Source organism: Carcharhinus amblyrhynchos, unplaced genomic scaffold (genome assembly GCF_965287045.1).
Source record: "Carcharhinus amblyrhynchos unplaced genomic scaffold, sCarAmb.v2.hapA scaffold_45, whole genome shotgun sequence".
NCBI lineage: Eukaryota > Metazoa > Chordata > Chondrichthyes > Carcharhiniformes > Carcharhinidae > Carcharhinus > Carcharhinus amblyrhynchos.
In genome coordinates, this window is record NW_027649786.1 from 1,434,819 (window position 1) to 1,461,071 (window position 26,253).

General features: G+C 45.5%; 1 protein-coding gene across 1 annotated transcript; it reads left to right on the forward strand.

Annotated features, from left to right (window-relative positions):
- The first annotated feature begins 1,140 nt into the window (after positions 1 to 1,140).
- On the forward strand, positions 1,141 to 24,909 carry LOC145337222 (zinc-binding protein A33-like). The gene is made up of 6 exons (XM_080182015.1): positions 1,141 to 1,537; positions 16,785 to 16,880; positions 18,422 to 18,655; positions 21,301 to 21,323; positions 21,417 to 21,532; positions 24,332 to 24,909. The coding sequence occupies exons 1-6, from the start codon at positions 1,163 to 1,165 to the stop codon at positions 24,907 to 24,909; spliced, it is 1,422 nt and encodes a 473-aa protein (XP_080038141.1). The 5' UTR covers positions 1,141 to 1,162.
- Positions 24,910 to 26,253: the final 1,344 nt, after the last annotated feature.

Genomic DNA, 26,253 nt, shown 5'->3' on the forward strand with positions numbered 1-26,253 from the left:
TCACTCTGCAGCGGGGCCGCGCTCCTCTGCTCGGCAGTTAAACACCGTTTAAAATCACACACATCTGATCAGAAAAGGGGCAGCAGGGAAATGGAAAAGCGGAGGGGGTTTGGTCGGGGAGAGCTTCAGCTTCACCCCTCACTCTGACATTTCACTCACATCATTCAGGGAAATGTCTGAATCCAGCAACAAAACTCCACCGCAGCCCTTTCCCATCGCTCCCCCATTCATTTCTATTCAAACAGCAGATACAAGTTGTCTTCCCTCAGAGAATCCCGACAGTACAGGAGGAGGCCATTGGGCCCATCCAGTCTGCACCCACTCTCCCAAAGAGCATCTTAGCCAGGCTGATGAAGATGTGACATTTATTCCTGGGGGCTGCCTGGGGGAGACTTCAGGTCAAAGTGAGTGGAAACAGTTAGTGAATGATCAGAGACAGTGCCCGAGGTTTGTGTCAGACTCTTACTTCAGCCCTTGGCCCAGGATTTGACTCAAAACAACAACAATTTCCATTTGGATGGCAGCTTCAGCAGAGTGAAATGTGCCAAGGTGCTTCACAAGATGATTATCAAACACAATGTGACACTGAGACACATCAGGGCTGTGGGTCGGGTGCAGGAAGGTGGGATTAGGAAGGGCACCTGGGTGTCCTCAGACTGGCACGGACAAGATGGGCCGAATGGCCTCCTCCTGTGCTGTAACTTTTCAAAGGTTCTGAAGTGACCACGACACAACACCTAGAAAGTGACACAGCCTAATTCAGTTCGCTTTCTCTTTGTTTATAAACCTTTGATCTTCAGTAAAAGAAATTTATTGTCCTAGCAATAATTTACATTCTTTCCTGCTCTGATCAAAAGTCTGTGAGAACAATTTAAATGAAATCTGCCCAGATTAACTTCTGTCTTTGCTCTTTATTAGAATAATGTAAAAATATGTCGACATTTTTACAGGAGCAAAGATTGAATGAAGCCTGTCGTGGTGGTGATTTCTGGAATAAAATTAGTGAATAAATCTTGTTTATCAGTAATCTGTTTAGATTGCTCATTTTCTCCGCCCCTTTCTGGGTGTGGTTTAAAATGCTGCTGTGGGAAACTGAAAGTATTTCACTGAACATTGGTCACCATTTTACTCAGAGCAGAGACAAGGTGATCAGTCTGTCGAGATGGAAGATGAACTTTCCTGTGCTGTTTGCCACGATCTGTATAAAGATCCTGTTTTAATGGACTGTGATCACAGCTTCTGTCGATCCTGTATAACCCAGTACTGGGAGAAAGCTGTCACTGCCTCCTGCCCCGTCTGTAGAAAGGAAACTTCCTCCAGGGATCTGAGACCCAATCGCACTCTCTCCAACATCGTGGAACTGTTTGTGAAAAGTGACAAAGGTGATAAAATTCAGCCGGAATGCAGCCGTCACCAGGAGAAGCTGAAAGTTTTCTGTAAAACTGACAATCAGCCCATCTGTGTCGTTTGTCAGATTTCAAAAAATCATCAAAACCACGAGATGCTGCCAGTGGAAGAAGCTGCTGAAGAGTTTAAGGTGAGGAGATCCTGTGTAAAATAAAGAAACAGATAACATGACAGGCCACAGGTGAGGTTCAAAAGGACTGAAGAATGGCCAATGTTGTTCCTTTGAGAACAGAAACAGAGACAATCCCTGTAATTACAGGCCAATGTCAGTGGTGGGGAAGCTGTTGGAGAAGATACTGAGAGACAGGATTTATTCACATTTGGAAATGAATGGATTTGATGGCAGCATGGTTTTGTGCAGGGAAGGTCATGTCTCGCCAACTTGATTGAGTTTTTTGAGGAGTTGACAAGAATGATTGATGAGGGGAAAGGCTCTGGATATTTTCTATTTTCTATAAAATGTTGTAAGGCATTTAACAGGCTGCTACAAAAGGTAATGCCTCATTGGATCTGGGGTGTGCTGGCTAGATGGATACAGAACTGGCTTGGTCATAGAAGACAGAGAGTAGTGGTGGAAGGGTGCTTTTTGGAATGGACATCAGTAATTAGAGGTGTTCCACAGGGATCAATACTCGGACCTTTGTTGTTTGTAATATATATAAATGATCAGGAGGAAAGTGTAAGTGGTCCGATAGTAAGTTTATGGATGACACAAAAAATGGCTGAGTTGCAGATAGTGATCGGGGTTGTCAAAGGATACAGCAAGATATAGACATATTGCTGACTTTGGCAGAGAAATGGCAGATGGAGTTTAATCCGGACAAATGCAAGATGGTGCATTTTGGAGGATCAAATTCAGATGCAAACTAGGTAGGAAATGATTTGGTTTGATTTATTATTATCACATGTATTAGTATACAGTGAAAAGTATTGTTTCTTGCGCGCTATACAGACAAAGCATACCGTTCATATAGAAGGAAACGAGAGAGTGCAGAACGTAGTGTTACAGTCATGGTGAGGGTGTAGAGAAAGATCAACTTAATGCGAGGTAGGTCCATTCAAAAGTCTGATGGCAACAGGGAAAAAGCTATTCTTGAGTCAGTTGGTATTTGACCTCAAACTTTCGTATCTTCTCCCCGAAGGAAGAAGGTGGAAGAGAGAATGTCCGGGATGCATGGGGTCCTTAATTATGCCGGCTGCTTTTCCGAGGCAGCAGGAAACGTTGACAGTGTCAATGGATAGGAGGCTTGCGTGATGTATTGGGCTACATTCATGACCCTTTTGTAGATTCTTGCAGTCTTGGACAGAGCAGGAACCATAACAAGCTGTGATACAACCAGAAAAAATGTTTTCTGTGCTGCATCAGTAAAGGTTGATGAGAGTCATGGCTGACATGCCAAATTTCCTTAGGCTTCTGAGAATGTCGAGGCATTGGGGGCTTGCTTAACTATAGTGTCGGCATGGGGGGACCAGGACATGTTGTTGGTGATCTGGACACCTAAAAACTTGAGGCTTTTGACCATTTCTATTTTGTCCTCTTTGATGTCGACAGGGGCCTTTTCTCCATTACATTTCCTGAAGTCGATGACTATCTCCTTCGTTTTGTTGACATTGAAGGAGAGATTATTATCGTTGCAAAGTTCACCAGATTCTCTGTCTCATTCCTGCACTCTGTCTCATTACTGTTTGAAATCCGACCCACTATGATGGTGACATATGCAAACTTGAAACTTGAGTTGGTAGGGAATTTGGCCACACGAGGAGGCTGAGAACATAGCCTTGTCGGGCACCGGTATTGAGAATGATTGTGGAGGAGGTGTTGTTACTTATCCGAACTGATTGTGGTCTGTTATAAAACATTCGTTTGGCCACATCTGAAGAACTGCATTCAGTTCTTACTGCTACACTACCGGAAGGACATGGATGTTTTGGAGAGCGTGCAAAGATGATTTACCAGGATGTTTCCTGGTCTGAAGTGTTTTAGGTACGAGGAGAGGTTGGATTGACTTCACTGTAAAGTCGGGGGCTGAGGGTGACTTCATAGAGATCTATTAGGAGTCATAGATAAAATGAATAGTCAGAGGCTTTTTCCGAGGGTGGAAAGGTAAATTACAAGAGGGCACAGGTTTTCAAGTTCAGAAGTGGAAAGTTGAAGGGAGACGTACGGGGAAAGTTTTTCACACAGAGGGTGGAGGGGGCCTGGAACACACTGCCAGTGGAGATGGTGGAATCAGGCACATTAGCAAAGTTCAAGGTACATCTTGATAGACACATGAACAGGAAGCGAACAGAGGGATAGAAACCACAAATGGGCAATAAGTAGTAGGCCTAAATAAGGACTAGGAATCGGTGCAGGCTGGATGGGCTGATGGGCCTGTTCCTGTGCTGTTTTGTTCTTTGGAATCCTGAACAGGGAACATAAGAACATAAGAAATAGGAGCAGGAGTAGGCCATCTAGCCCTTCGAGCCTGCCCCGCCATTCAATAAGATCATGGCTGATCTGTCGTGGCTCAGTTCCACTTTCCCGCCCTCTCCCCATAACCCTTAATCCCCTCTCTTATCAAGAACCCATCAACCTGCTTCTTAAAAATATTTAGCGAGGCAGCCTCCACCACTTCAACGGGCAGAGAATTCCAGAGATTCACCACCCTTTGAGTGAAGAAGTTCCTCCTCAACTCCGTTCTAAACCGCCTCCCCTTTATCTTGAGGCTGTGCCCCCTAGTCCTACTGTCTTTTTTGAGCGGGAAGAGTCTCTCCACCTCTATCCTATCCATCCCATTCATCATCTTATACGTCTCAATGAGATCTCCCCTCATTCTTCTAAACTCTAACGAGTACAAGCCTAGTTTATTCAGCCTCTCCTCATAGCTCAATCCCCTCAACTCCGGTATCAGCCTAGTAAACCTCCTCTGCACTCCCTCCAGGGCCAAAATATCCTTGCGCAGGTGCGGCGCCCAAAACTGCACACAGTACTCCAGCTGCGGCCTCACCAATGCCCTATACAGCTGCAGCAAGACCTCCCTACTTTTATATTCAATCCCCCTCGCTATGAAGGCCAGCATCCCATTCGCCTTCCTGACCACCTGCTGCACCTGCAAGCTGGGTTTTTGCGACTCATGCACAAGGACCCCGAGGTCCCTCTGCACCGTCGCCTGCTGTAGTTTTTCGCCACGTAAGTAATAGTCCTTCCTACCATTCTTCCTACCAAAGTGGACCACCTCACACTTGCCAACATTAAATTCCATTTGCCATTTCCTGGCCCATTCGCCCAGCCTATCTAGATCCTTCTGCAGACTCTCCACACCCTCCGCACAATTTGCCTTTCCCCCAATCTTGGTGTCATCAGCAAATTTCGACACCCTGCACTCGGTTCCCTCCTCCAGATCATCTATATAAATGGTAAATAGCTGAGGCCCCAGCACCGACCCCTGGGGCACCCCACTAGTCACCAACCGCCAATCCGAATAGCACCCATTGACCCCCACTCTCTGCCTCCTATTTGACAACCAATCCTCTATCCACGCTAACACCCTACCCCCAACTCCATGTCCCCTGACCTTCTGCAATAACCTCTTGTGAGGTACCTTGTCAAACGCCTTCTGAAAATCCAGAAAGACCACATCCACCGGCTCTCCTCTATCCACTGCCCTAGACACATTCTCATAGAACTCCAGTAAATTTGTCAGACACGACTTCCCTTTAATGAAACCGTGTTGCGTCTGCCCTATCAAGCAATTCCCTTCAAGATGCCTCGCAATTTCCTCCTTAATGACGGATTCCAACATTTTACCTACCACAGACGTTAAACTAACCGGCCTATAATTCCCCGCCTTTTGCCTGGCACCCTTCTTAAACAACGGCGTAACATTAGCCGTTTTCCAATCTTCCGGCACTTCCCCGGAATCCAGCGACGTCTGGAAAATAACCACCAAGGCATCCACTATAACCTCCGCCATTTCTTTCAGAACCCTCGGATGCATTCCATCCGGTCCTGGGGACTTGTCCACAATCAGCCCCTCCAGTCTGTCGAGCACCACCTCTCTAGTAACAGTAATGTCATTAAGACCCTCCAGTCCTACCACCTTTCCATCGCTAACACCCGGCAAATTATTCACGTCCTCCTCCGTGAAGACAGAAACAAAAAAGTTATTCAATACCTTAGCCATATCCCCATCCCCTACCACTAGGTCCCCTTTCTCATCCTCTAAAGGACCAACGTTCACCCTAGCCAGCCTCTTCCTTTTTATATAGATTTGGGTTTTATTCTCTCAATTTTTATCATTTAATTACTCAGTCTTTCGATGAACTGCCAGTTGTATTGCTGCTTCAGAAACCAGGCAGAGATTTTAGGGTGTGTTTAACTTCCAAATCTGAATCTGCCCTCATTCAATAGTAATTTGTTCTTTTGAGACTTTAACAATTTAGGTAATAGGAGACAATAAGAACTAGGAGCAGGAGTAGGCCATCTGGCCCCTCGAGCCTGCTCTGCCATTCAATAAGATCATGGCTAATCTTTTCGTGGACTCAGCTCCACTTACCCGCCTAGTCACCGTAACCCTTAATTCCTTTACTGTTCAAAAATTTAGGAGGCATGGACAGAGTGGATAGTCAGAGGCTTTTTCCTAGAGTGAAAAGGTAAACTACAAGAGGGCACAGGTTCAAGGTGAGAGGAGAAAAGTTGAAGGGAGACATACGGGGAAAGTTTTTCATGCAGATGGTGGAGGAAGCCTGGAACGCACTGCTTGTGGAAGTGGTGGAAGCAGGCAACTAGTGATGTAACTCAGAAAACATTTATTAAGCAACAAACATAATATTTAACAAACTAGGCAGTGACTTTCCTGACTCAACATGGTTCTTCCTGATTCAGTCTCATGCAGAATGTAACATGTGGTCCAATCGCTCTCTCTCTCCCTCTTTGTCTGTCTCTATCAATTCTGAGTTCTCCTGCTCTTCTCTCTCTCTCTGTCTGTCTCTATCAATTCTGAGTTCTCCTGCTCTTCTCTCTCTCTCTCTGTCTCTTTCAGTTCTGAGCTCTCCTGCTCTTCTCTCTCTGTCTGTCTGTCTTTGTCCATTCTGAGTTCTCCTGCCCTTCTCTCTCTGTCTGTCTGTCTCTTTCAGTTCTGAGCTCTCCTGCTCTCAGTTGGGTAGCAGTCTCTTTGGTTTCAAATTCAGCACCTGCCTGGCAGTTCAAAGCTTTTCATTCTTTCAAACCACAGCCCATCTGCCTGATTAATCATGTTTTTGAATTCTGATTGGCTTGAGCAGCACACTATCAGTCCCTGATTGGTTTAGATGGTGCAGGATCAGTTTTTGATTGGTTTGTCAACATCTATTGATCATTTCCTGTTGAATTCTGATTGGCCCTCTAATGTGTCAATTGTTTGTGGGATCATTCCTCCCTTTATATCTTTGTCTGTCATTTTATTCAATTTTATGATTTTCCACTGAGATTACAGATGTCTTTAGATTGTTTCGGCAGCCATGTATTTGGTTTTTTGATTTATTATTGTCACGTGTATTAGCATACAGTGAAAAGTATTGTTTCTTGCGCATTGTACAGACAAAGCATACTGTTCATAGAGAAGGAAAGAAGAGAGTGCAAAGTGTAGTGTTACAGTCATGGTTAGGGTGTAGAGAAAGAGAAGGATTTGAAATACAAGCTTGTATTCTGTCAGTAATACTCAATGTTTGGGCTCTTTTTCCCAGGTGTCTAATTGATGTGAAGATATCAATATTGTTTGTTCAGTAGAGCTCTCATTAAGACAGATGTTTATCAGCGTGCTTTGAAAGAACAAATTTGTAATTACCTGTTTTTGTCATATCTGCCAGTGTTTGATATGAAATAATTAAAAATAATGAGAGAACTGAGTGATGCATAGCCTTACAAAAATGACAAACTTCCAGAAATTACAGGAAGTGTATATGTATTTTATATAGAATCAGCGCAGAAAGATTATTAATGTGTTAAAGTTGGTTACAGGACACACATATAAAAACAGCAGAATACATTCTATGTTCATTGAAATAAAAGTCAAGAGAACTACATCGTTATAAAAACTGATTACAGAACTTAACAGAACCAAAGATGATTACTTTTAATACTAAAGTGATCAGATCACTTCAACAGCAAAGACAGAGTAATGAAAAGGTTGCCACATGGTGGGTTACATAACCAGTTAGTGGAGCTTTATTACAGAGGTGTTGCTTGCTTACAACCCCAGATAGAAGCGGGGGAAAATCTTCCAAATGCCTCTGATAATATCACCACGTATTCATGTGACACACTTTACACCAAAACATTGGTTTAAAATACATAACATCCCTTCCCTTTTACTCCAATAGCATGACTACTGACATTAACTTTAACGCTGATTCACTATGAACAATAATTATTTTACCATATAAGAACATAAGAAATAGGAGCAGGAGTAGGCCATCTAGCCCTTCGAGCCTGTCCTGCCATTCAATAAGATCACGGCTGATCTGAAGTGGATCAGTTCCACTTTCCCGCTTTCTCCCCATAATCCTTAATTCCCCTGTCTATCAGAAACCTATCTACCCGAGACTTAAATATATTTAGCGAGGTAGCCTCCACCACTTCAACGGGCAGAGAATTCCAGAGATTCACCACCCTTTGGGTGAAGAAGTTCCTCCTCAAATCTGGCTGTGTCCTCTAGTCCTGCTATGCTTTCGAAGCGGGAAGAATCTTTCTACCTATCCATCCCCTTCATTATCTTATACGTCTCTATCAGATCCCCCCTCATCCTTCTAAACTCCAATGAGTACAGACCCAGTCTATTTAGTCTCTCTTCATAGGCCAACGCCCTCATCTCCGGTATTAGCCTAGTGAACCTCCTCTGCACTCCCTCCAAGGCCAATATATCCTTCCGCAAGTGCGGCAACCAAAACTGCACACAGTACTCCAGCTGTGGCCTCACCAGTACCCTGTACAGTTGCAGCAAGACCTCCCTACTTTTATATTCTATCCCCCTCGCTATAAAGGCCAGCATCCCATTTGCCTTCTTGATCAACTGCTGCACCTGCAGACTGGGTTTTTGCGAATCGTGCACAAGGACCCCCGGGTCCCTCTGCACCATAGCATGCTGCAGCTTTTTGTCTTTTAAATAGTAATCCCTCCTACTATTATTTCTGCCAAAGTGGATAACCTCACACTTGCTAACATTATACTCCATCTGCCAGGTCCTCGCCCACTCGCTCAGCCTATCCAGATCTCTCTGCAGACTTTCCACACCCTCCACGCAATTTGCTTTTCCACTCACCTTCGTGCCATCAGCAAATTTTGTCACCCTACACTCAGCCCCCTCCTCCAGATCATCTATATAAATGGTAAACAGTTGAGGCCCCAGCACCGATCCCTGTGGTACTCCACTAGTCACCAATCGCCAACCAGAATAGCACCCATTGATACCAACTCTCTGCCTCCTATTAGACAGCCAATCCTCTATCCACGCTAACACCTTACCCCCAACTCCGTGCACCGTGACCTTCTGTAGCAACCTTTTGTGAGGCACCTTATCAAACGCTTTTTGGAAATCTAAAAACACCACATCCACCGGTTCCCCTCTGTCTATCGCACTGGTCACATCCTCATAGAAATCTAATGAATTCGTCAAACACAACTTCCCCTTAACAAATCCATGTTGCGTCTGCTCAATCAAACCATTCTTTTCTAGGTGCCTCGCTATTTCTTCTTTGATGACGGATTCTAGCATTTTTCCAACTACAGACGTTAAACTAACCAGCCTATAATTCCCTACCTTTTGTCTGCTACCTTTTTTAAACAGCAGTGTGACATTAGCCGTTTTCCAATCTTCTGGCACTTCCCCGGAGTCCAGCAAATTTTGATAAATAATTACTAAGGCATCCACTATCCCCTCTGCCATTTCTTTCAGAACCCTGGGATGCATTCCATCCGGTTCTGGGGACTTGTCCACCTTCAGTCCCATTATTCTATCAAGCATTACCTCTCTAGTGATAGTCATCACATTCAGGCCCTCAACTCCTACCACCCTTACCATCCTTCTATCTTTAACAGCCTGCCTCCTCCGTGAAGACCGAGGCAAAAAACTAATTTAAAGCCTCAGCCATCTCCTCATCGCCCACCGCTAAATCCCCCCTCTCATCCTCCAAGGGTCCAACATTCACTCTAGCCAGCCTCTTCTTCTTTATAGATTTGTAAAAATTTTTACTGTCATTTTTTATATTTAGTGCTAGTTTAGCTTCATACTCTATCTTTCCTTTCTTTACCACCTTCTTAGTCATTCTTTGATTTTTAAATCTTTCCCAATCTTCTAATCGCCCACTATTTTTAGCCACTCTGAACGCATCAGCTTTGAATTTAATACTCTCCTTTATTTCCTTTGATAACCACGGCTGGTTATCCCTTCTCCTACAGTCCTTCTTTACCATCGGAATATATTTCTGCTGAGAACCGAAAAAGATCTCCTTAAAAATCCTCCCCTGTTCCACAGCCGTCCTACCAACCAATCTGCGCCCCCAATCTACATTTGCCAATTCCGCTCTCATCCTACCATACTCCCCTCTGTTCAAACAGAGGACACAGGTTCGGGATCCTACTTTCTCATCCTCCATCTGCATCAGAAATTCAGTCATACTATGATCACTCATCCCAAGAGGATCCCTCACAAGAAGGTCCCTAATTCTACCTGCCTCATTACACAACACCAGATCTAAGATAGCTCGTTCCCTCGTAGGTTCCGTCACATACCGTTCAAGGAAACTATTCTGACATCATTCCAAGAACTCTTCTTCAAGCCCACCGCGTCCGACTTGGGTCATCCAGTCAATATGCAGATTAAAATCCCCATTATTGCTGTTCCGTTTCTGCATGCATCAATTATTTGCTTGTTTATAGCCTGCCCCACCTCAAAGTTATTATTTGACCCCCAGTTACTATTCCTTATCTCCATCCACAATGATTCCACGTTTTGCTCTTTGGAGCCTATATCTTCCCTTATTACTGCCCTGATATTATCCTTAATTAACAGAGCTACCCGACCCCTTTTTTCCTCCCGTCTAAACACCTTCCTAAACACCTGATACCCCTGGACATTCAGTTCCCAGTCCCTGTCACCCTGCAACCATCTTTCCGTAATGGCCACTAGATCATATCCATTTGTGCTGATTTGCGCCATCAGCTCATTCACTTTGTTCCGAATGCTTTGTGCATTCAGGTAAAGTGTCTTTATACCAGCCTTTATGTGGACCTTATTTGTAGAAACACTACTAACCTCTCTCATACCCCCTACTCCTTTTATTAGTGGGACATCCTCAACATTTACCTGTACACGTACCGTCTCCTTTACATTTTGTAATTTCGCCCCCCCGCCCCCAATTAGTTTAAAGCCCTATCTACAGTCCTAGTTATACGATTTGCCAGGACTCTGGTCCCGGCACGATTCAGACTAAGACCATCCCATCTGAACAGGTCCCATCTTCCCCAATACTGGTGCCAAAGCCCCCTAAATTCAAACCCATTCATAAGAACATAAGAACATAAGAAATAGGAGCAGGAGTAGGCCATCTAGCCCTTCGAGCCTGCCCCGCCATTCAATAAGATCATGGCTGATCTGTTGTGGCTCAGTTCCACTTTCCCGCCCTCTCCCCATAACCCTTAATCCCCTCTCTTATCAAGAACCCATCAACCCGCTTCTTAAAAATATTTAGCGAGGCAGCCTCCACCACTTCAACGGGCAGAGAATTCCAGAGATTCACCACCCTTTGAGTGAAGAAGTTCCTCCTCAACTCCGTTCTAAACCGCCCCCCTTTTATCTTGAAGCTGTGCCCCCTAGTCCTACTGTCTTTTTTGAGCGGGAAGAGTCTCTCCACCTCTATCCTATCCATCCCATTCATCATCTTATACGTCTCAATGAGATCTCCCCTCATTCTTCTAAACTCTAACGAGTACAAGCCTAGTTTATTCAGCCTCTCCTCATAGCTCAATCCCCTCAACTCCGGTATCAGCCTAGTAAACCTCCTCTGCACTCCCTCCAGGGCCAAAATATCCTTGCGCAGGTGCGGCGCCCAAAACTGCACACAGTACTCCAGCTGCGGCCTCACCAATGCCCTATACAGCTGCAGCAAGACCTCCCTACTTTTATATTCAATCCCCCTCGCTATGAAGGCCAGCATCCCATTTGCCTTCCTGACCACCTGCTGCACCTGCAAGCTGGGTTTTTGCGACTCATGCACAAGGACCCATTTCCTCCCACACCAATCCCTGTGAGGATGTAAAGAGGTTTTTTTTAGTGTTGCGGGTGTGTGCTTTGGGAGCTTTGTAGTATTGTATGTTGTAGGCATAATCAAATAATTGCAAGTTTTGTAGAACAAAGAATAATGGCTGCTGATCATTTTACTGAATGCAGTTACTGACTGCCATGTGGGAAGAAGCGATGTGCAGCAGAGAGTGATCGGTTAAATACGAGACCTGGTGTTGTGTAACGAGGCAGGTAGAATTAGGGACTTTCTTGTGAGGGATCCTCGTGGGATGAGTGATCATAGTATGACTGAATTTCTGATGCAGATGGAGGATGAGAAAGTAGGGTCCCGAACCTGTGTCCTCTGTTTGAACAGAGGGGAGTATGGTAGGATGAGAGCGTTTTGCAGCAGAGAGTGATTGGTTAAATACGAGGTAAGTATGAATGGAGCATAACTACCTTAGCTGGAAAAATGTGTGTTGGAAATGAGTGATAGGTTGTTCCCTTCATGCACGCTTCAGCGGGAAAGGAGTATAAGTCCTTTGTGTAATCGTAGTAAGTTGTGTCTTTCTACAGTGGAGTGGGTATCACTTACCCACCTCATGTTAGGTGGAGGACCAACCCGACGTTGTAAATCACTTGCAATAAATACTTTAAAAATATAACTGGAGTTGAATTGATTATTGTCGAACCGAGCCTGATGAGTTATCACCTGAGCCACCCATTCATCTCCTTAATCCTATTTACCCTGCGCCAATTTGCACGTGGTTGAGGTAGTAATCCAGAGATAACCACCTTGTTGGTTCTGCTTCTTAATTTGGTTCCCAGCTTTGCATACTCCCTCTGCAGACCCTTAGTTCCTATTTTGCCTATGTCATTGGCGCCCACATGAACCACAACGACTAGATTCTCACCCTTCCACTCCAGGTTCTTCTGCAGCCCAGATGAGACACCCTGGACCTGAGCACCAGGCAGACAACATACCCTTCGGTATTCTTTATCATTGTCACAAAGGACAGTGTCTATGCCCCTAACTACACTATCCCCAATTACCACTAATTCCTCTTTACTTCTTCCGCTTTGACCTCTGTCTGCACCACTGTACCGTGGGCAGTTTGCTCGTCAACATTGCAGCCCTCGTTCTTGTCCACACTGGGAGCAAGAATCTCAAACCTGTCGTGCCGATTCAGGGGCTGAGGCTTTTGGGTCCCCCCCCTCCTTCCTCCCCACACCCCCCTCCTTCCTCTCATCCTTCCTCCCCCACCCCCCTCCTTCCTCTCATCCTTCCTCCCCCCACACCCCTCCTTCCTCTCATCCTTCCTCCCCCCACCCCCTTCCTTCATCCCCACACCCTTCTCCTTCCTCCTCTCACCCTTCCTCCCCACACCCCCCCTCCTTACTCTCACCCTTCCTCCCCACACCCTCACCCTTCCTCTTATCCTTCCTCCCCTCAGCAACCCCGTCCTGTTCCTGACCCTCAGAGTTAGTCAGTTTAGGGGGTTTGAATTTCTCTTGTAACCCATTATCCAGGTTACACTCCCCCTCCCTGATGAGCCTCAGTGTCCGAAGCTCAGAGTTCAGCTTGTCTACTTTGAGCTGGAGCTCTTCAAGCAACCAGCACTTACTGCAGACATGGTCACTGGGAAGGACTTTGGGGTCCACCAGTTCCCACATCATGCAGAAACAGCACATCACATACCAAGTATCATTATATACAGTTTTATATCTTTACAATCAGTTCAAGAGTCTTTTAGATGGATGTCAGTTCCGCTTAGGAAAAACTGTTGTTTGGGAGTCTTTGCTTTCATGCTCTCAATAATCTGTTCACCACTCAGCTCAGGTACATTAGCTGGTAAAATTGTTTCTTTTTCAGCTTCTACAGATGCTGTTGGTCCAACCGGTGTAGAATCTGAATTCAGCTTATTTGTGATCATAGGTTCAGGGATTTCCAAACCTTGAGGGTCATCAGTTTACCGTATAACTGGAGCACTGTGTGCGGTTTTGGTCGCCGCATTTGCGGAAGGATGTATTGGCCTTGGAGGGAGTGCAGAGAAGGTTCACTAGGCTGATACTGGAGATGAGGGGGGTGAGCCGATGAGGAGAGATTGAATAGACTGGGTCTGTACTCATTGGAGTTTAGAAGGCTGAGGGGGGATCTTATGGAGACATATAAGATAATGAAGGGGATAGATAGGGTAGAGATAGAGAGATTCCTCCCACTTAGAAAGGATAGCAGGACTAGAGGGCACAGCCTCAAGATAAGGAGGAGGCAGTTTAGATTGGAGTTGAGGAGGAACTTCTTCACTCAAAGGGTCATGAGTCTCTGGAATTCTCTGCCCATTGAAGTGGTGGAGGCTGCCTCGCTGAATATATTTAAGTCACGGATAGATAGGTTTCTGATAGACAAGGGAATTAAGGGTTATGGGGAGAAAGCAGGAAAGTGGAACTGAGCCACTTTAGATCAGCCATGATCTTGTTGAATGGCGGGGCAGGCTCAAAGGGCTAGATGGCCAACTCCTGCTCCTATTTCTTATAAGAAATAGGTCCCGCCTGCGAGTGTTGTGGCAGATACCCACCTCTCTCTTATTTAATCATTAACTGAGTTACCAACTAATTCTAAATAAGTATTAAACCTAAACTTTTGTACAACAGACAGTGAAAGATTCACTTTAAATGGAGTTTCACTTCTGATGAACAACAAAATATTTGTTTAGCACCTTTAATGTAATAAACCATCCTGAGGCCCTTCACAGGAATGTTATAAAGTTAAATGAGCTACATCAGGCAAATTGGGAGAGATGGAGCAAAACTTGGAAGCAGGAAGCAAATCACAGAGGTGGGGTTTTTGGGAATGTTTTCAAGGTTGAGAGGTGGAGAGTCGGAAAAGTTTAGGGAAAAAATTCCAGAGCTCAGGACCTCAGCAGTTAGAAGTGTAGTTAGCAATAGGGGAAGAATTAAAATCAGGGATAATGAAGAGGTCAGAATTTGAGAGCAGATTTCTCAGAACATTGTGGGGCTGAAGGAGATTACAGAAATAGAGAGGAGCAAAGACATGGAGAGATTTTAAACAAAGAATGTGGAAGATTTAAGCTCCTGGAGGCTCAGATTGCCCCAGACAGATGACCAAGAACTCATGAGTGACTTTAGGATAGTTTAAGTGTATTAAGAAATTTAGATATGATGTACAATCTAAACAGGCAGAAAAGGCATACGACCTGAAACAAGTTTGTCTGTTTACTGTATCTTTATATCCATGATGGGTTTTTTTTTACCCATTGGGGAATAGTGGAAGATTTTTGAGCTGATTATTAGCCTGTTGAACCACATTGAATGCTGCTTCTGTGGCCAACAAGTGCTAGTGTTGGGACTTGAACCCAGAGCTTCTGGTCCATGGTAGGGGCGGTACCACTACACCATAAGACCTCCTGTCCAGAACAAGTGGGGAGAATTTACTGGTCCAATTGGACAAATGAAAGGGAGAATCAGCAGGACAAATCCAACCCGACCAATTTCCGCCCAATCAATCTAATCTCCATCATCAGTAAAATGAGGGAAGGGGTCATCGACAGTGTTATCAAGCAGCACCTGCTCAGCAATAACCTGCTCAGTGACACCCAGTTTGGGTTTCAGCAGGTTCACTAGCTTAATTCCAAAGGTGAGGTGAGAATGACAGTCCTTGAGATCAAGGCTGCATTCGACCGAATGTGGCATCATGGAGCCCTAGGAAACCTGGAATCAATGAGTGTTAGGGGGCAAACTCTCCATTGGTTGGAGTCATATCTGGCAGATAGGAAGATGGTTGTGGTTGTGGAGGGTCAGTCATCTCAGCATCGGGACATTCCTGCACGAGTCCCCCAGGAATCCCCATTGTCAATATCCTTGGGGTTACCATTGACCAGAAACTCATCTGGACTTCCACATCTATGCTCTGTCCGAGGCCAGAACCCTCCATTCACCTGACGAAGAGGGAGTCCCCTCGAAAGCTTGTGAGTTTACTATCAAATAGATCGGTTGTTCTAAAACCTGGTGTTGTCAGACTTTTTACTGTGTCTTCCACATAAGCACAGTGGCTGCAAGAGCAGGTCAGAGACTGGGAATTCTGTGGTGAGTAACTCACCTCCTGCCTCCTCAAAACCTATCCACCTTCTACAAGGCACAAGTCAGGAGCGTGATGGATTGTTTGGATGGGTGCATTTCCAACAACACTCAAGAAGCTCGACACCATCCAGGACAAAGCAGCAGACTTGATTGGCACCACATCCACACCCTCCACCACCGACGCTCAGTAGCATATCTATAAATTACTTAGGACGTTATAGAGTTATTATATGGTGATTTCTTACAAATAAAATCCAGGAGTTGTTTAACCAGGAGCCAGTGTAGGTCGGCAAGCATCAGGTAGTGGGTGATTGGAACTTGGTGTGAGGAAGGAGAGGGGCAGCAGAGGTTTGGTTGGTCTCAGGAGGGTAGAATGTGGGACAGCAGTCAGGAGGTGAGTTGGAATATTCTGGAGGGAGCAATGGTGTGACTGAACTTTTGTTCAAAATTCAAACTTGACAGGTTTTTCTCTATTGGTCAAGGTATTGCCCTGGGGGAGTGAACTGGGGAATATTTGTTCCTCAAACTTTTGTTTGAATGTAAAAGGTGGGATGTGTGGATATGCTCCTTGTGTCGGTTAAGGACAGGGACTGTGTGTGAATATTTGTGGCTTCCAGTATATGTCAGTGAGCCATATTGTGAGCCTGACTGATAATCCTAAATTGGGCAATGTAATTCTGAACACAATCAGGATTGTTTCGAAATATTGGTGAACTGCAGATTCAATCCAGGAAGTTACCTGTTACATGCTGCATTCTCCATGGCAATGACTCCAGCAATCAGAATTGACTTGCCAACCATTCAGTACTCTCTTCTCATGCAGTTTAAATTGTTCCCTGACTGTTGGTAATTTCTTGTGAGTTGTCCCATGAGTGCAAGGTGAAAAGTTTTGACAGCATGCCTCTTTTTCAGTAAAACTGCTGAACGTGAAACAAAAAGAGCCTCATAATAAAAGTGTTCAGAGTTTTAATTTGAACATTATGGTATTCAATTTGGGGTATTTAATTCTGAAAATGTACAAACTAATCATTCTTTGTTCAGGAGGAACTGGAAACCGAACTGGATCTGATCCAAGAGAAGCAGGGCGAATGTGATGATATAAAGAGTGACTTTGAGGAAACATTAACCCACATTCAGGTAATTCTCATCTTTTGTTCTACATTTTGTACAGAATTATTGATGTCCAGAATTGTTCTGTGCAGAATTCTGATCTCCATATTGTAAAATGGAAAAGGTGCAAAAGATATATGTATATGATGATCCCAGAAGTCAGAGATTATACCTTTCTGGAAAGATCAAACCAGCTGGAAAAAAGAAGCTGTGAGGTGACCCAATTGAATTCTTTGAAATTATGCAAGGGTTTGATGGTGTAGATACAGGGAAAATGTTTTATTTGAAGTTTAAATTCCAAGATAGTCACCAATAAACCAAACTGAGAAGTCAGCAAATTGATCCTCAGTTAGAGATTCCTCTCCTGAATAAATTATCATCTGGTAATCTATTGTCCAATGCAACTAATCTATAATCAATTATTTCACTGCATTCATTTTATTAATATAAAATAAACTCCATCTTCTGAATCATTATCATCTGGTAATCTTGGTCTTGCTGTATTAGAGAATAGTTTTTTCTGCATATAATAACGCATATTCATTTCAATAAAGTTTAAAGTTTTTAAAGTTTACTTATTAGTGTCACAAGTAGGCTTACATTAACACCACAATGAAGTTACTGTGAAAATCCCCTAGTTGTCACACTCCAGCACCTGTTCAGGTACACTGAGGGAGAACTTAGCATGGTCATTGCACCTAGCCAGCACATCTGGTGAAGAAAACATTCGGCATGCTTGGTTTCGTTAGTCAGAAAATTGAATTACAGGAGTTGGACGTCTTGTTGCACTTGTACAAGACATTGTAAGGCCACACTTGGAATACTGCGTACAGTTCTGGTCACTCTATTATAGAAGGGATATTATTAAATTAGAAATAGGGTGGAAAAGATTTACTAGGATGCTACTGGGACTTGATGGTTTGAGTTATAAGGAGAGGTTGGATACACTGGGACTTTTTTCTTGGAGCATACGGGGCTTAGGGGTGATCTTAAAGAGGTTTATAAATAATGAGGGCATAAATAAGGTTGACAGTCAACATCTTTTTCCAAAGGTCTGGGAGGCTAAAAGTAGAGGCCATAGGTTTAAGGTGAGAGGAGAGAGATATATAAGGGTCCGGAGAGATAAGTTTTTCATGCAGAGGGTGGCGAGTGTCTGGAACGAGCTGCCAGAGTTAGTAGTAGAGGTGGGTACAATTTTGTCTTTTACAAAGCATTTAGACAGTTATGTGGGTATGACTGGTATAGAGGGATATGGGCTAAATGTGGGCAATTGAGACTAGCTTAACAGTAAAAACTGGGTGGCATGGACAAGTTATGTTGAAGGGCCTGTTTCCATGCTGTAAAGCTCTAGGACACTATGATTCTATTTTTCGGACTGTGGGAGGAAACCGGATCATCTGGAGAAAACCCATGCAGACATGGAGAAGAAATAAATAATCAGGATTGGGAATTAACAGGATTGGGAATGTTTTTCTCTCTAATATTCTGATATGGACAGAACTGCTTAGGCTGAACAACCTTTTAAACATCCTCATTTGATTTTTCAATCTCACTGATATTTTCTAAAGGACCAAAGTGTAAAGACAGAGAAACAGATTAAAGCTGAATTTGAAAAACTTCACCAGTTTCTCCGTGAGGAAGAGAGGATTGTGTTGGAAGATTTGAAACTGGAGAAAGAGAAAAAGAGTCAGGAGATGAAGGAGAGGATTGAGAAGATAACAGAGGAAATCTCATCGCTTTCAGTCACTGCTCAGGATATTGAACAAGAGCTGAGTGAACAGGACAACATCAAGTTTTTAACGGTAACTTTCTTTATTTTTCTCTACTTCACCGTCTTGAAGAATGAGAAGGTTATGTCGTCAAAATCTAGAATATAAAACTCACAGCCCAAAATTACCCCAATCACCTGTGACATTTGGATTTCTCTGTCTCACACCCAAGATCACTAATGGCTGTCTTTAACATGGAAATGACTAAATCTGGAGCTTGTTTCTTGTAATATTACAGAGGGATAGTTTCATCAAATTAAACAATGCAGAAAATCAGCTTCATATAGAATGAGAAACCCTCAGAATGGTCAGACCATCTCCCCTGAGTTGGCCTGTGTGATGCAAGTGTCCACTCCCTTCGCCCGCCGTAGGAATTGGCACGGGCGAGGGAGCGGACAGTGGGAAGGTCCATTGACTTTGGGCGTGACTTTATGGTTTCGGGATGAGTGAAGCTGCAAAATCCCATCCACGGCAGTTTTTCATGTTTTGGGGGATGTTTTTAAGTTCAGCTTTTTTTCTAAAGGTGATTAGTCTGACTGGAGGGAATACAGTTCAGGTCCTGGGAGAGCAGAATAATTAGTCTTCAACCTGACAAGTGATTAGGTTAAGTAGAGTTAAGTTTGTTTACTTAAGTTCTCCTGGGATTTCAGATTAGAATGACTGACAGGGTTCGGTGATATTGTGGTTTATGTGTAGACCTGGATCTGTAGCAAGTAGAAAAGACTTTTGCAGAAAGGAGTTGAAGTTTGGCAGTTCAGGTTGAAGTTAGGAGAGCTTTGCAGGCTTCTGAAAGCTCTCTTTGAAAACTCCAAGGCTGTCCACACTCATTCTAGCAAATATATTTGTAATTGCTAACTGTATTTAAACTGGTTTTTAAGACTGTAAGAATAATGTTGCTTATTTGGAACTGAAATCGTGATATGTTGGAAAGTAGAGTTGTTTCTTTTTATGTTTGAAGACTGTTCAACTATTAAGAGTTGGTTAAGCTGTTCCATTTTATGAGAGTCACACTTCTACCGTGTTGTGAATAAAATTTGTTTTGACAAAGGATACCTAATTTGTTAGTGGAATGACTCCTAGAGTGAAGTATCCTTTCCTCACAGTTATGCAAAAATGGAAAATTTGTTGGGGTCTGGTCTGGCTTCATAATATAGGGTTCTGGTCCAGGACTCTAACGGTCTGTGACACGTGATCCAGGATCCACTCAAGCAGTACTTTTGTATCTGCAAAAATATAATGCCGGCATCTCTACATCATGACGATGAAACCCAAGACAGGTAGTGAGAAGCCTGTCTTGTCAGCTTGGATCGGGAATGTCTCACTTGCTGAGACTCTGAATTGGACTTTGATTGGGTTGGACACAAACAAAAAATATATCTTTTCATTAAAGAGAGTGCAATTCATTTCAAACAATAGACATTGGTCATGTTGCACTCTGCAGTGTTTCAATACATTTCTACAGAGTTAGAATTAAGCACACAGTCTGAGGGGTTTGATCGTTACGAGCCCCTTTTGTCATTGGCTGAATGGTCTTACACAATGGCCTTTCTCCATTGTGCCACTGCGGTGGCTGTCCCTGTGAACAGCTCGTAGAGCACAGAGTCCCGTGTCATGGAGGTACTTGGGATGAACCTCAACAAATACCACTACATCTCTCTCCAGACTGTCATGCAAAGGCACATTCCTTGTGACTGTCTCTTTGCCCACAAATAACTTCAACAGTCTGCTCAGGGAACCATCCGACAGGATCCATCATTTCCATTTCCCTCAGGGCCTCGAGGACATTCAATGTAGACTGCTGCTTGATGGACTTATGGATTAAAAAAAGTGCTTTTTCTGGACACATTTTTTTATGAGGGACAGGTGATACAGCATAATTCAACTACTTGGAGCATTCTGTGGAAATGTGACCAGATCCATCCTTTGCAACATCGGGGATAGGTAGAACCTCAGTACTTGGCGGTACTTTGTATTTGTGTCCTGAGGAACTATATACAGCTTGATTCAGCCATGTATAAAGATGACCATCAGGATGAAGGTACATATTTTCCTCCCTTATCCAGAGATTTGTGAATGGTATCTATTCAGACGCAATCCATCTTGGATCTCCAGATGAATCTGAAGAAGGCTCAGGTGACTGTTATGGGGGAGGATCGGGGTATGGGCCTGACTTGCACCACATACAGCAACCCTAACAGTGTCTCACACCTGGTGACCTGGTTTTTGCCTGCAATGGAGAGGGATCATTGATCCCACATGCACAATTTCTACTTTACCTTAGCAATGCGGTCTTTCCAAATATTGGCGCCCACCCCAGCTGCTCTGAACCATATACCCAGCATTTTTGGGTAATCAGACCTGATGGTGAAAGGGACAGAGGACTGGTTGGAATGGTTCCCAACGAAAATATTAAAGTGAATCTCGTTAAACAATAAATTAAATCCAACAATTGGACTTTGATCAGGATTTTACAATTGGATTGTAACTCTGTGAGTTGTGTTGTGCAGTGAGATTGAGAAATTTGTAATATTGTGGAGTAACTCACAGTCCAGTGAGGACAGGAAGAGGCAGTCCCATAACTTTCTATATTTTAAATGTACTTTTCTGTGGAATTCAGTCTCTTTTTGTGATAAAATGTTCTCCAAACACAAACAGTAATAATTGTTCTTGTTCCACAGAAATTTCCGGATATACAGAAAAGGTAAAATTTACACCCTTGATGTGATTTTTATTTCTAACATATTTCTCCCCCAGCCTGGAATGATCCAACACTGACCTTTATCTCCTGTTTCAGAGTGAAGCGAACTCTCCCAGAACCACAGAAGGTTTACCCTTTAATAAATGTGGGGAAGTACATTTGCTCACTGCAGTACAGAGTGTGGAAAAAGATGCTGATGGTGATTAATACAGGTGGGTGTGAGCTTCCTGACACCAGCTATTAAACAGCTGTCTATTATTAGTAGAAGGGACTGGTCGCTTTAAAATAAATATATCATTGTATTTGTAACGGATTAGATTTTACTTCAGTCAGTTTTCTGTTAAAATACAGAATTGTTTGATCATGGGGGCGATTTTCCAACCTCACCGCGCCTGGCGCGCATTGTGCCACTCCCAGAAAATCGTGTGTGGGATTAAAAATCAGTTTCACACTCAGTGCCAAACTTGCAATCATCCCGTTCACTTTCTAATGGAGCAAACCGGATTGCACTCAAAAATTCTAAGTGCTGAATGAGCAGAAAGGAGCTGTCTTTAAAATAAATATATAATTGTATTTGTAACAGATTAGATTTTACTTCAGTCAGTTTTCTGTTAAAATAAGAATTGTCAGGTCAGAGAGTCACAGGACCAGCTCCATCTGCTGAACACTCAACAGTATTGGGAAGGGATATTGTCCATTCAACCTCCTTTTGTGGATCATTAATCCAGCATTCTGTTTTTCTTTTTTCCTTCTTCCAGAAAACTAGAGCCATCAACATAAATATCTCATCCCTCAGGGTGGATTCCTGCCCTGCATCCTCCCCCAGTTTCCCAAACACCCTGTACGGTACAAGTATGGGCTTCTCCCGGATAGTTGAGATGAGCTGTGAGTTTAGGGTCATCCATTCTGTTTACCTTAATGTTTTTCCCATTTAGCAATAAAGTCCAGCTGGTTATTCTGACACTAGATCCTGTTCCTTCTTTGATTCTTCTGTCTAATTTGTGTTGGATTGTGGTGGGTCAGTAATGTAAGAGACTGGGTGTGGGTGAAAACAGTAAAATGTTTCACTGTCCAACAGCTCACTAACAGATGTCCCTCACAGGTGGAAAATCCCTTTTCCAGGTCTGCTGGGACTCTGCTCACATCCGTTCCGGTCACAAGTGACTGTTTGTTTCCTGCAGAAGGACTTCACTGAAAATGATGTCAGTGGCTGCAGCTTCCAGATAAAAGTCCTTGTCGGGGTCCACAGCTCCCAGAGCTGGGCCAGTCTGCAAGTCCATTTTCAGTTTAATGAAAGCCTTTTCACATTTGTCATCTCAGTCCCAATACTCCCTGTTCCACTAGAGAGGCGACTGCCTTTTCCAGCTCTTTCTCCACGATCTTGAGGAAAGTCTGTTGGTTTCGCGGCTGGGACACGGGGCGGGATGATTTCCCCCCCAAAAACTAAGCTCCCAACAGGTGGGAATACGGGAGATTTTCCCATCTGTGTTTTGGGCGAGTTTAGTTGAATGAATTTCCGGCACTGAGTGTATCACAGAGTCAAGGGATTTCCGCTGGTGGGGCGAGTGCACATGCACTGATTTCTCAGTCTGCCGGGAGATTGGTTGACAAGCGCATCCCCCCCTCACCTCCCCCGGTTGCCTGATGGTCAGATGAATCTACTCCCGTGTTGGACACTCCTGTCTCTACTACCTTTCTCTCCCTCCACTATAATATCTACACATTGTCTATCACACTCATCATACCCGAGTGGACAAGGATACTCAGGCTGGGTACAGTCCCTTCCTGCTGAATTTCCCGGGACACCCTCTCCCTGGGCCACATGGACCTGGCCCTGGGGAGTGTTTTCGTGCTGACACCATTTCATTCATCTGTGGGATTTCTGGAAACTCGGGGTGTTTGTCTCGGGTGTCTCTTGACTCCGAGTCCCCTGACTCTGGCCCTTCATTGGTTTCCTCCACTCTCGGACAAACTGTCCACTTCCCCCACAATTGAAACAGGTCGGGATGATCTGCTTTTCCCCAGGTTTAAAGCGCTTCCCCTCTCGCTGCCCCCTCGGTGGGGCCCCGTCATCAGTGACTGGAGTTTCCCTCCGCTGTACAAGGGGAGCCACAGGTTTTGGTGGATCAGGGGCTTCTAACAGGGGCTGCCAGACTGTCCGGTTTCTAACTCACTATCCCTCAAACTGAGGAACACTCACTTCTCCAACCAGCCCCGGGGACACGGCACAGACTAAACCACCATTGACTTGACTCTCTCGCTCTTTAATCCGTCTCTTGTATTCAGCACGGTCCAAGTGTGGCTGCTTGTTTCTGTAACAACCTGATGTTGCCTTCACTCTGTCTCTCTCTGTCTCTCTCTCTCTGTCTCTCTCTCTCTGTCTGTCTCTTTCTCTCTCTCTGTCTCTCTCTGTGTTTCATGTCCCTGTTCTCCCAGTCCAGCTTTCTCTCTCTTGCAGCCATTGGACAGGATGGCAGGTCCCTCCGGGTCGCATCAGGACACAGGAGGGGAGGCACCTTCAGGGGTCGCATTCGTGTCACCAGCAGACGAGCCCCCCTCTCTCTGCCTGTCGCTCTGTCTCTCTCTCTGTTTCTCTTCCATCGTTTTTCCAGATCCCTCATTCAGTTCCCCTGGGGCCTGGCCCCGCCCTCAAGCTGGTCCCGCTCCCAGACTCCGTCCGGCTCCATCCCTCCCCAGCATTGACCCGCCCCATTCGCGCCCTGCCCCACCCCTCGCGCTGGCTCCGCCCCCAGCCTGACCCCGCCCCCAGCCTGTCTCCATTTCTCTCTCTCTCTGTAACGGGGTTTCCTCAGCCTCACTGCAGGGTGTGGTGTCCGGGTAAAACCTTCCCCCCGGGCAGTGTCTTCCCCTTTCCCCTGTGCGCTGTTTAAACTCTTCCCCGGGGGATGAATTTCTAATTCTGGATCATTGCTGATTTTCCCAATCACTAACCGGCTGTGAAAGTTACAGTGAGTCTGACTAACATTTTATCCGTGTCCATCTGTTCCCAGCTCCAGTCACCTTCGACCCTAATACAGCCAGTCCTTACCTTCTCCTGTCTGAGGACCTGAGCACCATGAGATACACCGGGGAACGGCAGCAACTCCCCGACAATCCGGAGAGATTTGATCCCTGGCCCTGTGTCCTGGGATCAGAGGGATTCACATCAGGAAAACATTCCTGGGAGGTGGAGGTGGGAAACAAGACTGACTGGGATGTGGGTGTGGCCAAGGAATCCATCAGTAGGAAGGAGGGCATCACCATCAGTCCAGATAACGGATACTGGGCAATGGCACTGGAAGAAGGGAATGAATACTGGGCTTATGAAGAAACGCTGAAACGTTTAGATCTGAGTGTGAAGCCGAGAAAGATTCGAGTCTGTCTGGATTATGAGGGAGGGAAGGTGTCCTTTTATAACTCGGATAACAAGTCCCATATCTACACTTTCACTGGTACATTCACTGAGAAACTCTATCCTTATTTCTATTCAGGTCTCACTGATGGGGGTAAAAACACAGAACCCCTGAAAATCTGTCCCCGGACAGTAACAATCCAGGAGGATGAGGGTTTTATCCCTTCATCCAAATAAAGACAGTTTCTTGTAGGTGGGGGTGGGGTTTGTCCCTCTGTGGAAGAGGGGTTGGGGTCCTTCGCAGGTCCTGCCCCCCTCCCATTATCACACACTGTCAGCGGGGGCCGTCCATTCCTCGGGAGGGTGAGACGGATTCCTCTGGTCCGGCCTGTACCTCCCGGGGATGTGTGAGGACCCCTGCCTGAGGGAGGGCCGGAGGATCCACTCGATATAATCCAGTCACTCGTCACCAAGTCGGACACACTGGAGGCTGGGACGGGCGAGGTCGATGAGGCTGAGCCCACCCGGACACGGGCTGATATCCCCCAGGACCTGCTCGACCTGATCGAGGAATCGATTAAAAAGACCCCACACACTGGGTCACTGGGTGGGGGAGGGGAAGGCCCCACACACTGGGTCACTGGGTGGGGGAGGGGAAGGCCCCACACACTGGGTCACTGGGTGGGGGAGGGGAAGGCCCCACACACTGGGTCACTGGGTGGGGGAGGGGAAGGCCCCACACACTGGGTCACTGGGTGGGGGAGGGGAAGGCCCCACACACTGGGTCACTGGGTGGGGGAGGGGAAGACCCCACACACTGGGTCACTGGGTGGGGGAGGGGAAGGCCCCACACACTGGGTCACTGGGTGGGGGAGGGGAAGGCCCCACACACTGGCTCACTGGGTGGGGGAGGGGAAGGCCCCACACACTGGGTCGGGAGGGGAAAGCTCTTGACACTGGGTCACTGGTTGGGCACGAAAAGGCCCCACACACTGAGTCACTGGGAGGGACGGAGGGCCATAAAACATTAGACCGGCGTCGTGGGTAGAGAGGTTGACTGGTGGTGTTGAGGTGGCAGTGCGGGCTCGTTGGGCCGAAGGGCCTGTTTCCCAGGCTGATTTTGTTCTTTGTTCTTTTGTGATGGGGGGGAAGGCCCCCATTCTCCATCTCTGATTTTAAAGCCAGGAGTCACTGGTTCTTGGGATGGAGCTTTTCCCTGAGTCACTGTGTGACCCGGTGCCTGAGGTGAAGCGGGATCCTGAACTACCGTCACCCTCTGACGCAGAACATCCAAAGCAGCCCGGGGAGAGGCCCACTGCCCTTGATCCTGGGGGTGGGATGGTGACAGAGGCAGAACCAGCTGGGGTGGGTTGGTCCCTGACAGTGAGATGACGGAGGAAGACTGGGACTCAGTGGAGGGCATACGGGAGGATTTAGAGTCCATCGTCAGTGGGGGAATTCCCCTCATCTCCCTCAGGGAAGGAATTCCTAGCTGACAGCTCGTAGCAAAGTCCAGCTGACCCTTGACGGATGATCGGAGGTGACGTTCACAGAAGGTTCACATCTTCTGTCAGGAGACTG